Source organism: Quercus lobata, chromosome 4 (assembly GCF_001633185.2).
Source record: "Quercus lobata isolate SW786 chromosome 4, ValleyOak3.0 Primary Assembly, whole genome shotgun sequence".
Taxonomy (NCBI): Eukaryota; Viridiplantae; Streptophyta; class Magnoliopsida; order Fagales; family Fagaceae; genus Quercus; species Quercus lobata.
Window position 1 is genome coordinate 6,251,020 of NC_044907.1, and position 18,087 is coordinate 6,269,106.

Sequence of the window (18,087 nt, forward strand, 5' to 3'; positions counted from 1 at the left end):
GGTTTGACGAATTAAAACACAAAGGCATAGCCCAGAGAGAGAGAGAGAGAGAGATTTTCTTATTAATGCAAAGAAATACATGAACTACAATCAATTAATACCAAAAACTAAAAAGAAAGAAAAGGAAAGAACTTAGCCAAATGTACTTTTATTAATTAGCCACCATTGGTCTGGTGATATACCAAGGACAACAACGCTTCGAAGCCACTAGCCATGGAGGCAAAAATCCTTACGCACAAATATCCTCCAATAGAGTCTTAGAGGACGACCCACCATCCTGATCACATGGTCAATGAACGAAACATTGTACACCATCTTCTTTGTCTTCTACTTTTGAACTTGCAAGAAATTGATTGCATATGTTGGGTTTATATATATATAGGCGCCAGCAAAGGTGAGAATATTTATGAGTCAAGCTTTCAAATATCACAATTCATATTATCACAATCAATATATAATGATATGTTTCCATACTAAGCAAACGTAGGGAGTACATAAGCTTTAGCATTCACATTATCTAGATAGAATTCTGAAAATAGTAGGGTATAAACATGACTTTTCACATTTTTGTATTAAATATCTTTCCATTAAATAGTGAAAATAACAATTCTAGAAGTTATATTCTTTTTTTTTTTTTTTTTGAAACTCTAAAAGTTATATTCTTAGTTGGCTTTTTTATCCTAGAATTTATTTTTTTTTCACAAATGTGTCCAAGTTCCGTTGTTGTTGTCATTGAATTTTCATGTTAAAACCCTTGCCATCTCAAGCAAAACCCTTGAACAAGTAAGGAAAACTTTTGATTTGATGCACATAATAATAATAATACAAAACTACTAGAATTTATTGTTTTTTTTTTTTTTTAAGGAAACTAGGATGGAGATAATTTTTTTTTTAAAATGATTTTAGGATAATGATGCAAAGTTCTGCTCTAGAATATGCACCTTCTAACCACCAAAGAATTCTCTTTTGATGGCTACCAGCCTACCACTAAAGAAAATTAATCATAAATTTGCCTAAATTCTACGAGAACTCGAAAGTTTAGAGACACAAAAAATTTCACAATATCTTTTTTTTAAGTTGTGGTGAGTCACTGTATAATCTTTTTTATTTTATTTTGATTATTGTAATTTAATATGTCACTTGTTGTAAAATCATTATAAGCTTTTGTTGTGGCAATAGACTAGTGAATTATAAATATTATTAGAATAATTCTATGAACCATTAAACTCACTAAACATTAAGCATAATAATCTAATAACATCATACAGTTTTCATAGAATTAAAGCATAATAATCTAGAATTTTAAAAAATTTCGATAAAGAAGGCTAAAGTATGTGTTTGATATTAGCTTATTTAGTTTTTTGCTTTTTTTTTTTTCTTGAAAATGTGTTAATATATAATTGTACTTTGCAAAAGTTGAATTTTAAAAAATAGTACATAAAAGTTAGTAAAGTTAAAAACTAACCTAAATAGCAGATTTCGCCTGAGAAATAGGGGAGGAGAAGCAAAGAAACAACGGCAGAGTAGTTGTGAAAAAAAAAAAATATATATATATATATATATAGGATTTATCTCAAGTTAAAATAAGGATATTATAAAAATGTCACAAGATTTTATTGTGCTCTTAAATTTTGTCACATTTGATTAAGTACAACTTTAGTTTTTTAACTTGCTCCTGACTTTTTTTTAAAAAAAAATTTTGGTCTAACCATCCACGGTTTGTTGCTTCCTTATTTTTGTGTACTTATTATTATAATTATTTCGCTATTGCTTTTCATTATGGTTTTGTCTGATTGTTGGAAATCCCAAAATAATTATGAAATAGGGTAATTACAAGTGGAGACATATCTGTGTAAATTTTGTACACGTGACCTCTTTGATTGTACTCTCTTGATATTGTATATCGAGATCTTCCAATTTTAAGCAGAAAAATTAAATTGTAATAATTCCTATGGCAACCGGGAAGTATTACTTAACGAAAAAAAAAACAAAAAACAAAAAACAAAAAAACAAAAAGTAGAAAGATATTTCGGAGTTTTGAATTTTTTTTTTTTTTTTTTTTTTTTTTATACAAGATAGAATTTCTACTCTAACCTAATCTCAGTGTAAATGTATGTGAAGCTCCTTCCTGGAGACTTGAATCCCGATCCTTGCCCCCCCCCCCACACCCCACAAGCACTTATACTTGTGAAGTGACCATCGTACCAAGGGTGTGTGGGGGTGAGGTTTTGAATTCTTTGGATTATGTGTTTTTGTTCAAAATAAACTTAGATCTCAATTTATGTGATTTTTTGTTTTTAATTCTGTTTTTTCTTTTTTATTTAGTTAAAGTTGATAAATTAATTTTTATATTTGGAAGTTGATGTGGATCTGACATGGCATTTTTAAATGCCAAATAAAAAAATATATTATTATTTTAATGGCCACGTCAATATTTAGTGTGCTAATGCTAATGCCTAATGGTGCATTTCGTCTGTCATGTAGACTATTTCTATTAATGGGATGATAGTAGAGACTAAAATGATAACGCTTTTTGATATTAAGGACTACATGAGGTAAAATTAAAAAATATAGACCAAAATAAAATGAAAATTAGGTCAAAATTAATGTAGGAACTAGGTGTATTTGCACCTTTTTTTTTTTTTTAATTATTATATAGGGGAAATATACATTACAGTTGTTTGTGTTAATGCGCATATATATATAAATACGCAATATGCTTAGAATTTATACAAGCCCGATTCTCCAATAAACTCTAATAACCTTTGTCATTAGTATCACCAAAAGCTAACCTTATTGTAATTATCAATTAAAAAGGGTAAGAAAAGGAAAAGATGAAAGAAAAAATATAGTTCATAGACATATAAACATAATATGTACAGCTAACACAATAATATCATTCTTATTTATTTATGAACTTTTTTAATGAACAACATAATTTTCATAGAATTTCACCATTAATATTTTATATTTTTATAAGTTAATATATTTTTTAGAGTAATGTTAATAATACAACATTTTTTTGTTCATAATAGATGCAATGAAATATCATGATTGAAGCAATATCTTTTTCAATGTGTTCACTGGTGACACAAAAAATTGAAAGAAAATAATGAGATGGCCACTAATGTGACTCAACAAAAGTGTAATAACAATAAATACTACAATTCAATTTTTAAATATTATATAGATATCAAGTTCAACTATGTAAATTTATATTATGTAATTGAGGGAAGAAAATGTATGACTTATGTAAATTTCTATATATTAGATAAACAGCAAGTATAACTTACATTATTTTATGTTATTTTGGCAAAGCTATACTATAGTTTTGTTTATTTTAACTTAATATTCCAGTTTCTTTAATTAATGTAGAGTTTGTTAAAGCCTCAATTTTTAACATATAAAATGTCTAAGTAAATAATGTTTGCACTGGAGTGGCAAAATATAAAAGTTGGTGGGTGTGGATTTGCATGTAAAGCTACGGCATTTAACATAAGCCAGGTGTGATGCTTCATGCTTGTAGTTCATGATGTATGGGATAATGACAAACCTCCATTTCTAGGAGGTGTATTGGTCTTTTTGATACTGATGTAATGATTTATATTACACACAAGAAACATTATATATTTATATTTATATATATATATATATATATATATTTTAAAGGTAAAATAGTATTAAAATTTGTTTGGCAGGCCAAGGAGGGCAATTGTTACTTGCCACCCTATCTTCACCTTTGCATTATTAAATACTTCGAGAGTATCATAAATGTGTTTTTTTTTTCTCTTTCACATGAATTATAAGTCTCATCATGAATTTAATTAGTGAAACTCACTATAATGTAAAAGGAGAGGGTATGCATTTATGGTAACTCCAAAATATTCTATAATTACTCCTTTGCATAGGCCATTAAAAAAAATTTAAATTGTAAGCTTTGGTGGGTCTATGTGTGTGTTGTGGTAGACTAATTTAAAAATATCGTGAAACTATTGTGAATTTTTGTTCTAGTTCTTCTGGAACCCTGGATTTTTCATTGACTATTTCACATTTCTCACCTTTTTTTTGTTTTTTTTTTTCCCCTTTTGTTTAATGATTATTTCACATCTCACTCAAATAGTATTTGAAAGATAAGACTAAGGACACGTCCAATTTTGTACCCAATTTTATAATTCCTTAAATGGTTGATTATGAGAAAAAAAAAATTTGGTGGGTTAACATAAAAAGTAATAGGCAAAATGCATCAAATATTTTAGCGTGTTCGTGCGCATTTAGATAAGAACCAATAAAAATTTGGTCAATTAATAAGCACCATAAGATACTCATTAACAACTTTTTGTTCTCTTTTGTGCAATTTTATGTCTTTTTTTGCAGCTTTATAGATAGTGAGACCAACTACATATAGAGAAAAATATATTAAAAAGTTTTATGTCTTTTTTTCTATTTATCTAAATTTTTTATTAAATTGGACCTATATTAATCCATCTTATCATTATTGTTAACATTTGCCTTAAAAATATTATTGTATGTAAAGCATTATTCTATAAAACACTCTCGCAGCATTTAGCAAACATCTGCATTCGGAGCCCATAAGGTTGTGGGGCTCACATGTGTGACTGGCGATCTGTGGGTACTTGACTTCTTTCTTTCTTTGTCAATGTTTTAACTTTAAACTTTCCCAGTTGAGGACTTATGTTTTTGATGAATCCCAGATACTCGACAGTATAAAATGGAGTGACAAAAATTCTCTAGTCACAGGATTGCTCTATATTCTCTGACACTCACAGAGAGAGAAAGAGAGAGAAATGGCGGAGGAGAAGGAAAGGCACGGCGGCGGCGGAGGAGGAGGAGGAGGAGGAGGGGGGATAGTGAAGGTGGAGCCGAAGCCGAACAAAGGGTTGAGTTCAAAGGTGATAGACTTTGTGGAGAAGGTGATGGTGAAGTTCATGTACCAGAACAACAACCATTCTTCTCAGCCTCACCACTATCTCTCCGGTACATTCACTCCCGTTTCTGAAGAGACCCCTCCCACCACCAATCTCCTCGTCAAAGGCCACCTTCCTGTGAGTACTACTGTACTGTGTGTACACTACTTGAACATTTTACTATTGCCTTGGGTTTTGAAGTTCAAGAGCCTCTGTTGGCAATGACATTGAATGCAAAATATGTCTTACAGGAATGCTTAAATGGAGAGTTTGTTAGGGTGGGTCCGAACCCAAAGTTCACCCCTGTGGCTGGATATCACTGGTATATCTCTTTTGTCTTTTCCTCCAGTGGAACTATTCACTACTATAAGGACAAAGCTATAATTAACTTTCGTGAAATAAATGTTTAAATTTTAAGTTTTTGTAATTTAAATTATGTATAAAAATTAAGATTATGAATCCAATAGTAAATAATATTTGATTGATTCGAAATTTGACATGTATGTTATAAACATAAACAACATGTATCCAATTGTTAGATTTTTAAAATATGTTTTTATGTTAATTTTTTGTAACCAAATTTATCCTAAGCATAATAACTTGGCTTGATCCCAAGTGAAGAAATATGTTCAACTGCCTTCAGTATATGAAGTTAAGATTTTTTATTATCTTGGTCCCTTATTTTTTGGTAAAGTTCCTTTTTTTGGGAGGGGGAGGGGGTGGTGTTAAGCCTGAGCTTATCAATTTGGTGTGAAAGAAAATTCAGTTCATAACCAGGTCATATTATACTTATTTCCTTTTTTACTCTCTTTGCAGGTTTGATGGAGATGGGTGCGTAATTTTCTGCAACCTTATTCTACCAGTATTTCTTTCTAGTTTTCTTGAAGAAAGAATTCTAACATATAACTTTAGTACCTGGTTCCCACTTCAGAATACCATTAATGTCTCCTTGTTTAGTTCGTTTAATATGTGGGTGCTTTTTTGGGGTTACTGACAGCTCAAAGGCCAATATTTTTAATTTTTCCACAATGAAAGTAACAAGAAGTTTCAATTAACATCTTATAGGATCCAAGTATTTGAAAACAATTTGGCAACTCTATTTAATTTGAAATTACATAAATTGATTTACTCACCTCATTAAACTGTGATATCTGCATAATATTAATAAATGAGCAGTTCACATAGTGAAGTGTCAATTTTCTTGAGTCATCATATTTTTCGGCTATATGTGAATTGAACCCTTGTAGTTCATTCTTTAGTCTGTATAGAATCATTTGGCTCCACTGCAGTTTGGCAATGGAGCCAAATAAATCATTTTTCTAGTGACTGAAACTACATATGCTCTCTATTAGGTAAACAAATATGCATTTGCCTTTTTCCCCCTTTGCCACCTTTTTGTGGTTCTTCCCATGCCTAAATACGTTAAGCAATTTGAGACTGGCACTTGAGGTTAAGGACTTGAAGTTTGGATACAGATATTGTCTTGATATTAAACACTAAATTTTTACTGGTTTAACTACATGAATCACTGAATCAAGCTTGCTATGAGTGAAAACTTTCTCCATGACTATATTTCTATGTGGTGGCAGGCATTGAGTCTGAATTTTTACTAGTTTAACTGCATCAAATGCAACTGTCGTGTTAATTAGTGAGTTCAAAGTATTTATGATTTCTTACAGAACCTGGGCTTAGAGTGAAACATAATCGTGGAGTAATGTAATCAAAACCAACTCTGGATTTTCTGGTGATATGCTCAATCGTCAGAATAGAAAGAAGATAATATGCTTGATTTCCTTCTTTATGATCCCTTGACAAGCTCAGCTATTTTCTGTATTAGTGAGGGGGAAAGAATTCTTGATTTTAGTTTGCTTATCATTTCCTATTTTCATGATGTTTGTTACACTATCTAGTGTTATATTCTGGTTGGTTTTGGTGAATTGTGTGTCTGTATTTTTGGTGGAGAGCACTTGATTGTTTCTAACCATCCTGCTAGTTTTATGTTAGTAGATTATAGTTGGGATATGTTCCAATATTTTGTTCTACGTTTTATAGCCTTCCCACTTTTTCATTAGATTTTTGAGATTCGTGAATGTTGTTTGGAACCCATTACATTTACCCCTTATTAATCTGTTAAAACAAGAAGGGATTTAGGTGATATATTTAATTTTGCAGTATGGTTCACGGTTTGCGCATCAAAGATGGGAAAGCAACCTATGTCTCCCGCTATGTAAGGACATCTAAGCTTCAACAAGAAGAGTATTTTGGAGGTGCTAAATTTTTGAAGGTATACCAGTAAGCTATAGGTTTCTTTTGTTCTTTTCCTCTCTTTTCTGGTATATTCTTTTAGCGCTTCTTGCCACTAGGATTTTCTCCACTTCTTAGTGAAATCTTTTGCCTGTGCATATGAACTTTGCTGCTAATGGGGTGATAAAAGATAAAGTATGTGATAAGGTAATTGATGATTGTAGAATAAAAAATGTCAAAAGCAGATAAATCGTCTGTTGTATATTATGAATTTGGTGGTTACATTACAGTATGTTGGGTCTTTTTTTCATTTTAATTTCATTTCCAGCTTGGAGATCTCAAGGGACTGTTTGGATTAATCACAGTGATCATGCAAATGCTGAGAGAAAAATTGAAAGTATTAGATGTTTCATACGGAACTGGAACTGGTAAGTTAGTCTAGTGTTCAACTTTTTCTGGAATGAAAAGACATCTGCTAGGATGCTCATAGTTTCCTTTAGTTCATTTCAAAAAGCATTATTCTATGTATTATTCTGTTTTTTATTTTAATTAATCTTAATGTTGAATTGGCTTTTTTGTGTTGGGTACTAGTGTATGTATAGGTCTTTTATCGGTTGTATCCCTAAACATTAGGGTGCAGGTACACTGGTATACTTGGAAATTAATTTTTCCCCATTGGTAAGATACACACCACATACAAGACTTAACACGAAAGGTCATTGGCAATTATTGGTGATATATTATTAATTGTACCAAAAGCCCAAGCTATTAGGAAAGAGTGAATTTAATCATTGGAAAGCACCGATGCGGCTAAAGGGGTGCCGCACCAGTGTCTGATGCGGGGTGCGGTGGGCGACGCACTGCCCGCACGACGGTGCCTTTTTTATTTTTTGGTTTCCGGATTCGCGCCAACTCGGGCCGATTCGCGCCAATTTGGATCGATTCGGTTTGTATCGGCCGGCCAAAACCGCCCATACTGGCCGAAATTCAAGTAAGAATTATTTAAAAAAAAAAAAAAAGTGCAAAAACATCTTTAAACAAACAAACAAAAAAACCCTAAAACCATCACTGCCTCCTGCCTCTCTGCTCTCTGCCTCCCTCCCTATACTTTAATTTCAATGTTTTAGTTTCAAACTTGTGAATTGTATTTAATTTATGAACATTATGTTTTAGTTATCATCTATTATTGCTCTTAAATTTGGTATATGTTTATATAATGTGAAAAAGTATGCTTAGCAATATATAGAAAATATAAATAAAAATATTTTTAATAATTTTTTAATCACCGCCACCGCGCCCTACTTTTTCAAAAATTGCCGAGTCCCGCACCCGCACCTGCACTTGAATCTGGAAACACACCCGTGCTTCATAGTTTAATCATTCAAACATTCCCCCTCACGTGTGGGCCCAAACTCCCCCTAGCATGATAGCCTTAAAGGCATTACTAGCCATTTGTATTGGGTATATCTCATTTTTTCCTTATATGTCATCTGTGTCCAGGTAATACTGCTCTCATATATCACCATGGGAAACTTCTAGCACTTCAAGAGGCTGATAAACCTTGTAAGCATGTCTCCTTTAGTTTTTACTTCTGGGAAAAAAAAGAGGGGGGGGGTTGTTTCTCTGCATTCCATTGATCAGATAACCTAATGGGGAGATGTGTCTGTATATCCCCATCAGCATATAAATTATTTTTTTATATTTCTGGGTTGCTTTACTGATTGTAGTGCCATGATGATGTAACCACTATGCTTTTTATGGTGGGGGCAAAAGGCATTACAGAGCAATGCCAATTTGGTTGTCTCATATATGAACTCTATCAAATAATTTCTTGCCTGAAATGAAGAATTGATATTGTTCTCACTGCAATACTTAGATGTCCTTAAAGTTTTGGAGGATGGAGATCTTCAAACTCTTGGCATGTTGGATTATGACAAGAGATTGGCGCATTCTTTTACTGCTCATCCAAAAGTTGACCCATTCACTGGTAAAGACATCCTTATAAAAGAAACTTAGTAACCCATTGTAATGGAAGAATTCCTTTTAACTTACAGAATCCTCCCATGCAGGTGAGATGTTTACATTTGGCTATTCAACTTCACCACCATATATCACTTACAGAGTAATTTCCAAGGATGGTTTCATGCATGACCCTGTACCAATAACAATATCAGAGCCCATCATGATGCATGATTTCGCCATTACTGAAAACTATGCTATTTTTATGGATCTTTCATTGTGTTTCAAAAAAAAGGTATTGAACTGGTAAAGCTATTTCTCCTACAAATTTAACTTACTAAAGAAAATTCCATGGACAGAACAGTGCTTTATTGAACATCATATCAATCACATCACGTGCAACTTGGAATATTTGTTTAAATTTTGATTTTCAGGAAATGGTGACAGAAAACAAGCTGATATTGAAATTTGACACAACAAAAAAAGCTCGCTTTGGTGTACTTCCTCGATACGCAAAAGATGAGCTGCAAATCAGATGGTTTGAGCTTCCAAGTTGCTTCATCTTCCATAATGGTTTGCTTCTTTCCTTTGTAATCCTTTTCATGTGCCAGAATGTAGAGTGAGTCAGGGAAAAATTTTAATTTTAATATCAATTTTTTTAAAAAAAAAAATACTATTGTCTTGAAATAAATTGTAAAAGTGAAACACCTATCAAGAAATTGTAAGAGCAAAAATTTTCTATATTACACATCTTGAAGTCACAATTTCAGGTTGAAATCGTGGCTTGAAGATCCAATTCCATGCTTACTTGGCAATTTCACAAGAGGTATTCACATAGGTAGTGTGAAATCATTGTTGAAGATGTGATTTCACTGCACATTGAAATCTTAGGTTAAAGCCACGATTTCACTGTTGAGTACAACAACAAAACCTTATCTCAACACTTTGGGGTCAACTATAGATCCTCAACAGATGAATCCAGGTCGGCCACATGTATCTAGTGGGGGATGCCTCAATTTGTATCAATAAAGGATTCATTTCTTACAATCCAATTCAGCCTTGGGTAAAATGTCAGGTTGAAAACACAATTTCACTCTTGGTTGAAATCCAATCTTCAACATGCAATTTCACGTTGCATTCTTGACATCCTCTTGTGGTGGTGGTTGTTGAAATTTTGAACCAAGCATAAAATCACATTGAGTCACAATTTCACTTAATATTGTAACTTGAAGATGCAATTTCAAAAGATATTGTATTTTAAAAAATTATTTCAAAAACAAAAATATTTTTATAATCTGATAATTTTCCCCTAATCACTCGATTATCAGAGCTTCTTGTTCTTGATTTGCATTAACATACTCTTATCACTTGGGATTGGCTACACAAATCTATTCATGCCTATCGCTTTTATGGTCACATGACATCTTCTGTTAAATCTCTTGGGATCTATCCTTGATTTGTTGAGAACCTCCTTTTAATTTTTCAAGCCTGTGCAGCACTTTCCCTATTCACCATTGCATGGATTTGTTGACTGATAGAAATGGGACATTCTCAAGTGCTTAAATTAGAGGACATACTTCACCTTAATTTATTTATAACTTGATGCTTTCTATTATTCTTTTAAGTAACTTTTCTGGTATAATTTTAGACATTTTCATTGACCCAAATTATTGTGACATCTTCTTGACAGATTTTTTTTTTGATAAGTAACAAAGATGTATATATTAAAAGCTACCTTATGCAAAGAGCATAAAGCAGTCCAAAAAATTACTAGGAAGTGAAAAAAGAACAAACAACATAGAAGAAATTAATTACAAACATAAAGAGAACTAAGGAACAAGGGGAGTAAATCACTAGATGTGAGTCCCCAAGGGGAGGGAATCATTAGATTCAAGAATCTATCTATGGTTATTTTGTATTTTCTGAATTTGCAGTCAATTGAAGATGAATTGAGTTTGGGTCTCTTGATGATATAACAATCCATAAAATTGATGCTGCTCATAATTCTAAAAATTAGTTTAAGCCTGTCTTAGTCCTGTCAATCTGGGGGAAAGGAGCTTATTCCTTACTATTAGTTGAGATTTGGCCGATTTCATTTTTCTATATTTGTGAATTTATACCCTCTCATGGTTCATGATTAAGCTATAATTAAAGTTTATGAATTTTTTTGATGACTTCCTTTTGCTAGCTAATGCTTGGGAGGAGGAGGATGAAGTTGTTCTGATCACTTGTCGCTATGAGAACATAGATATGGACAGGCTGAATGGGATTGTCAGAGAAGAGCTCAAAATTTTATCATCTGAGCTGTAGGTCTTTCACCTATTTTATGAAATTTCAAATCTCTATGCCTGCGTACATGTTTCTGATAGTTACTATTCTTTTTAGGTATGAGATGAGATTCAACATGAAAACTGGTCTAGCTTCACAGAAGAAATTATCAACGTCTGTTGTAGAGTTTCCTAGGGTGAATGAGAGCTACACAGGCAGGTATATATCCACTTTTGGTGATTGGAGAATTTGGGTTGTTTATTGTCAGTAGATTCATTCAAAGATTGCAAAAATTCCCATTCAAAGATTAGAGAAGCTAGATGCTGAAAGGCCATATTTATATGATCTTTTGCTTTTTTTGAATAGGTTCTGAAATGTGATTTTGTTTTGCAGCCTACTTCATCATTTTGCTAGCAGCCATGTTTAATTAAATTTGTTCTCTTAGGTGTCAAGTCCTTATGTATTCTATAATTTGTATCTATGCAGGAGACAACGGTATGTATACGGAACCATATTTGACAGCACTGCAAAAATCACTGGGATTATCAAATTTGATCTGCATGCTGAACCAGAGACTGGAAAAACAAAACTCGAAGTTGGAGGAAATGTTCAAGGCATCTATGACTTTGGACCTGGCAGATTTGGTTCTGAAGCTATTTTTGTCCCTCACGTGCCTGGCATGACATCTGAAGAAGATGATGGCTACTTAATATTCTTTGTGCATGATGACAATACTGGGTAATACTTTCATTTCTCACACTTTTGACAAATTCATAATCTCTTTTTAAATTTAATGCACGAAAATTTTGATGATTAATGTTTTTGCTTTATTAAATAAAGTAATTGCTAGTCAAATTATGAGATTGAAAGGTTTTGTAAGAAAGTTGTTGAAAATTTATTGCTCCTAATTTTTGCAAATTTAGGCTTTTTAAATTGCGTCAAAGGAGAAAATATTACTATATGCTGATACCCCAACTTGTTACATCAACTGTTGATGATACAGATTAAAGTTTTGAATTTTTTGATGATGATAAATCTCAATATTTCATTTATAATTATGCAGAAAATCATCAGTTAATGTACTTGATGCAAAAACAATGTCAGCTGATCCTGTTGCAGTTGTTGAGATACTCCACAGAGTTCCCCCCGGTTTCCATGCCTTCTTTGTAACAGAGGTCAGTGTTACATCAATTACTTATGGATTAAATTTCTTTCTTACATTTCTCTCTGTCTCAATACAGTTGAAATTAACTTCATGGTTGAATTCCAAGATAGTTTTGAAAAGTAAAAATTTAGGGCAACCAAGATTTAGACAAAATAAAATTGACGATGACAATGATGGTGTGCCTGATATTCATACTTTTGAAATCACTTCCAATGCTTGCTTACTTCTTTTTTGACAAACAAACACACACATACACAAGGGAGAGGGAATGGGGTTTTAACACAAAGGCATAGCACAAATTCCACTAAAAAACCATGGTCACTTCCAATGCTTACTAAAGATTGCTAAATTTGAAAATAATATGGTACATATATCTATTTTATGCTCCCTCCAATGAACATCACTTACTTCTGAAATTGGTAATGACTCAACAAATATATCTAACACCATTACTTTCTAATATTAATGATGTCCTCTATATTTGATACTGGTAGGGGAGCCAAAACATGTGATCAGGGGAGTGGCTTTTGTAGTAGTTTGTAGGGTTTTCCACTTGTCAAGCAAGCAAGAATAAAATATAATAAATTAAACATATCATGAAGCAGAGTTAATCGTTAAAAATCTTCCCTTCTCCCTTCCCTTGGGCCAAAGCTCACTTTATTACCCTGAGGACTGCGTGCCAGAAATGACAATTGAGTCAACTGACCAATTCACTGCTTTAGATCTGAGTCTTATTGAAAAGAACTTGCTTGGTAGCCAAAGGTTTTGGTGCCAGAAATGGACAATTGAGTCACCAATTCACTGCATTAGATCTCAGTCTTACTGAAAAGAGCTAAGAAATTTTTCAATAAGACTCTGATAAGCATTGGAACACAGTAGAATGCATAATTTTTTTTTGTTGTTGAGAATACAGCCGAGGTTCCCCAAATTAATAGAAGAATATTTTGGTTTTCACCATGGAACTGCATTGTTAAACCTATGATTATTTTGTTCCTACTTTTTTCTTCAGCATTCTCTGTTTTCCCTTTTTTTTTATTGTGGTGGTTCTAATTCATATTCATCATTTTTGTACAGGAGCAACTTCAAGAGCAGGGGAAATCATGATTGTCTGATTGTTAGAAATCCCACAATAACTTTGAAATAGAGAAAGTGCAAGTCAAGAGGATCCATGTAAACATCCACACCAAAAAATAAAACTGTACTCTCCCAATATTGTTCCTGGGGATCCTTCTAAATTAAGAGGAAAAATAAAATTGTTATAATTCCTGTGGCCACCAGTGAGAAGTAACCCTAATTAAAAAAATATTGGACTTTGACAATGTGATATGAGGGTTCATTATCAAATTTAGCTTATCTTTTCTAAAAGATTATTTTCCGTCTCTATTAGAATTATCTTATTCTCTATTACAGTAAAATGGTATTAGAGCTTAACATCGTTGTTTTGTGAGGCTGGAAGCATACAAAATTTTAATGGATGCTCTTTGAACATTTTGTGCTATGTTCCCCGTTGCTTACATGGGAAACTACTGCTACAAACTTTTGAAAATATTCTGTTTTGACTTTGTCATCCAGCTTGAAGAAATGTATCCATGGCAGTTTTACCTTTCTCCCTGTCATTGTAATCATAGATTCAAATGCACCAAAAATAAAAATAAAACCCAGATTGCTTGAGGAAAGAATAGAGGTATAGAGCTACAAAAACCATAAGCTGCACTGCATAATTCCAATTTTTCAAAAACTGCATTTCATGAATGCAAAAGCTGATTCCAAAACTAGTGCTGTTTGTTACAACAAAATTCACGACAATGCAAAATGCATATGAGCCCCTTCAAATTCCACTGGAGCAACTAAATCTACCTTATCGCATACTGGCTTTGATCGCAGAAGCAACGCATGTTGCCTAATGCTCCAATTGTGTTTCCAGGTTGCAAAACAAGTTCCTGCGGGGTGTTCAAACATATATGCTAATGTGATACAAGTAGCATACATGTAACATGACATTCAAGATTAGCTATTTGCTTAGCACCTCATGTTATCTATAAACAGGGAGAAGATTATGGATCATTTGGTTCTACTAAGCTAAAACAGCATTGTCATCCAGCTAGGTAGAATTTTAAGTGTTAGGGAAAATGGAAAACTTTTGTTTTTTTGCTGTAATGGAAATCTGATAGTCTCTCAGTGAAACTCTCTCTTAGAGAATCAGTTGTTTGTGGTTATACCTGGCATATTAATAACTTGTTAATATTTGAAACTACCTATTGCTTATTGTTTTGTTGAAGTCCAACACTGATGATATGGTAAATCTCACTTGGGTATTGTACTTTTCCAGAGATGTCAGGGCACCTTCCAAACCCTCCTAAACTAGGATATCTTGTTGACAATGGTTGATACTATTCAAGAAGCAAAAGACAGGATTTCTCAGATAAAATATATATATTCTGCAGCCAGCTCCACCCTAGTTTCCAATCAAAGTCTAAAAGCCTGAAGAAATTTTAGTTTGAGGCCAGGAAAGCTGCATAAGATGCATGGAAAGAGAAGGAAAATGACCTCTTAATCCCAATAGAAAGACTTCAACTTGAAGAGAACCAGTCTCTCAAGCTAGAGAGGGAAAAACCATTAAAGAAGAAGGAAGAGAAGAAAAATGAGTTACATGCCAATATTAAAATGTCAACAACTTGAGATTGATGAACTAAGATTGAAGCTGAAGAAGAAGTCTAAGGAAGTTGATAAGGGAATGGAATTGCAGAGTAGATTAATCCAATTGGTTCAAGAAATAGTCTTTGATATTTTAAATAAGGGAAGATTGTGAAGAAAAGAAAAACAAGCTTCTTGACAAAGTGAATGGCCTAGAGAAAAAAGTTGTTGAGCTCCAAGAATAAAGCAAGGAAAAGTAGTAGAGGGAAAAGAGTTGGCACAAAATTTGGTCGAAAAGATTAAAAGGCTTACCACTAAAATTTCAGATGATCAATGGCTATTGAGAGAGAATAAAAAAGATAAGAAATTACTTATGGGAAAATTGGCACATTTGGAAGACAATGGTGAATTTCTGTTGAATTTCATTATTAGACTAATATAATTATTTCTCATCAGTACTTACAAACCCATATAGGAGTTTGTTTTTGTGCCCTCATTTGGAAATTAATTTCAATCACACAAATCAATAGACATATAAGCTAAGCCTGCCCTGGACTTCCAAACAAATCTTATTAGCTTGATTACCATCCTTGATCTCTATCCAGTGACTAGTTGGGATGAACCTCCTCTTAATTATCATAATGCTCCATGTACTATACAAACAAAGAAAGCTTGCATTGTTTTTAAGCTCTTTGAAAGCCACATAAAATGCTAATAAATAAGTAAGAACAAATTTCTGCATGCCTTAACTTTCCACATGAATGCAGTCAGGGCTACTCTCTCTTTACTACTTTTTGGGAATTTTCTATGACCAGACCTTGAGTGTAAGTTGAAATTAAACAATTGGTTTTGAGGAGAAATTTCAATTTTGGCAGTCTTGTTCCAGAACTTGGTGTCATTGTCTTCAGATAAATGTTGGCCGGTCTTTACAAGGCATAGCTCGTTTTTTATTGGGAATACAGTATTGTGATATACAACTCAATTGGTTTCAGATTTTGGTTTGGAAGCTGTATTTGCAGTGTGGTCAAAGGTATTACCCATCTTGCTGCTTTGGCTTCTGCTGCCATCTGAACTCTTTAACTATTATATTCAGGTGCTATGTTAGGGGAGGTAGCCAAGAAAGAATTGATGAATATGTCTTGGGAATACAGAGTGAACAAATTAATAGGCACAATGTGGTTTAATGTGATGATCAATACATGGGTCCTTAGGTTTAAGTTAGTTAGCATATAGTCATCTGATCCATAAAAAGTTTTTGATTTAACAAAAAAAAATTGTTAGGTAGCATATAGTCAGTTGATCACTTAGGTTTTCACTACTTCAACCTCTTTGTTACCATTTGCTATTGGATCCTGGTCCTTTATTCAATTAATCAGTATGTAGAAGAGATAGTTTATCAGAATTATGACAATATGAACTATAGTTGCCTAAAAATAGCACATCAAGGCTCATCATATGTGATTTTTTACTTGTTTTCTTTGGTGCATGAGGAAATTGTTGGTCATTGATATTACAAGTTTGAGATTTATATTTTTTTTAATAAATCTAGATTTAGATTAGATGCTTTCAACCTAAACATGTCTTTTCCCATTATGTAAGTGCACAAAAATAGATTGAAGTGGACCAAAATGAACCGAAGTGATCCAAATGGACCAAATGGAACAAACTGGACCAAATGAACAGAATAGGATCGAATAGGAACAAGGTGGACCGAATAAGACAGGAGGGACCGAAGTAGATAGAATGGACCGAACGGGACCCAATTGGATGAAAGTGGAATGTGGACTGAATAGGACCAAAGTGGATAGAATGAACCAAATAGAACAAAAGTGGACAACATAGACCGAATAGGACTGAATTTGACAAAGTGGACTGAATGGACTGAATGGGACCGATATGGACAAAATGGGACCAAATAGAACCAAAGTAAACAGAATGGACCAAATAAGATCAAAGTGGACAAATTCGACCAAAGTGGACAGGATAGGGAAAGTGTGGACTGATAGACCGAATTGTACCGAAGTGGACTGAATAAGAAGGAATTGACCGAATTGGACCGAATGATCTTTAGTGGAAAGAAAGGACTAAATAGGGCCAAATAGGACCACATTGGACCAAAGCATGGACCAAATAGAACCAATGCAGAACGAATAAGACTTTTGAATGTTTATTATTTTTATTGCATTTTTAGGGCTCATATTTCTAATTTTTAATGTCTATTTTAGTATTTTCTTTGAATTTTTTTAACTCAGAACTAAAGATTTTAGCCTAAATATAATAAAATTTCATACTTTTCAACTCAAAAATTAAGGAAAAAAAATGAATTTTTGAGCTAAACTTGAAAAAAAAAAGAAAAAAAAAAAAAAGAATCAATTTAAGGTTGAATTAGTCTAAAATGGACTAAAGGGGACCAAAATTGAATGAGTAGACAGAATTGGACCGAGCGGAACAAATTGGACTGGAATAGACCTAACTGGACCAAATAGAAATTTTTTAATTTTTAGAGAGAACAAATTAGCTTTAAAAAATTTTAGAGAAAAAATTATACATTATATTACAATATAAAATAGTGACTTATTCCCACACATTATGTGGGTTTGCGACTAGTATAAGTACATGAGCATACCGGTTTATAATGAGTTTGAACCTTTTGAACTATAATCTCTGTAATAGAACGGATGCCTAATAAATCTATACATAAATAAATGACAATAGAATTTTGATTTTTTACAATTTCTGTCCTCAAGCAATCTGGGTTTTATTTATTTTTGGTGCATTTGAAATCTAATATTTACAATGACAGGGAAAAAAAGAAAAACTGCCATGGATACATTCTTCAAGCTGGATGACAATGGCCAGCAGAATATTTTCGTAAGTTTCTAGTAGTAGTTT

At 32.8% G+C, this 18,087-nt stretch overlaps 1 protein-coding gene across 1 annotated transcript; it reads left to right on the forward strand.

Annotated features, from left to right (window-relative positions):
* The first annotated feature begins 4,597 nt into the window (after positions 1-4,597).
* Positions 4,598-13,931, forward strand: LOC115987300 (carotenoid 9,10(9',10')-cleavage dioxygenase 1-like). The gene is made up of 14 exons (XM_031110823.1): positions 4,598-5,063; positions 5,177-5,247; positions 5,742-5,756; positions 7,098-7,209; positions 7,498-7,597; positions 8,670-8,732; positions 9,046-9,156; positions 9,239-9,423; positions 9,563-9,701; positions 11,317-11,434; positions 11,514-11,615; positions 11,883-12,134; positions 12,460-12,571; positions 13,636-13,931. The coding sequence occupies exons 1-14, from the start codon at positions 4,806-4,808 to the stop codon at positions 13,663-13,665; spliced, it is 1,668 nt and encodes a 555-aa protein (XP_030966683.1). The 5' UTR covers positions 4,598-4,805; the 3' UTR covers positions 13,666-13,931.
* The last annotated feature ends 4,156 nt before the right edge of the window (positions 13,932-18,087 follow it).

Coding starts and splice junctions, on each gene's coding strand:
- LOC115987300 (XM_031110823.1), top strand. CDS start 4,806: ATGGCGGAGGAGAAGGAAAGGCACGGCGGCGGCGGAGGAGGAGGAGGA. Junction 8,733..9,045: donor TCAAGAGGCTGATAAACCTT/GTAAGCATGTCT, acceptor TGCAATACTTAG/ATGTCCTTAAAGTTTTGGAG. Junction 11,616..11,882: donor AATGAGAGCTACACAGGCAG/GTATATATCCAC, acceptor GTATCTATGCAG/GAGACAACGGTATGTATACG.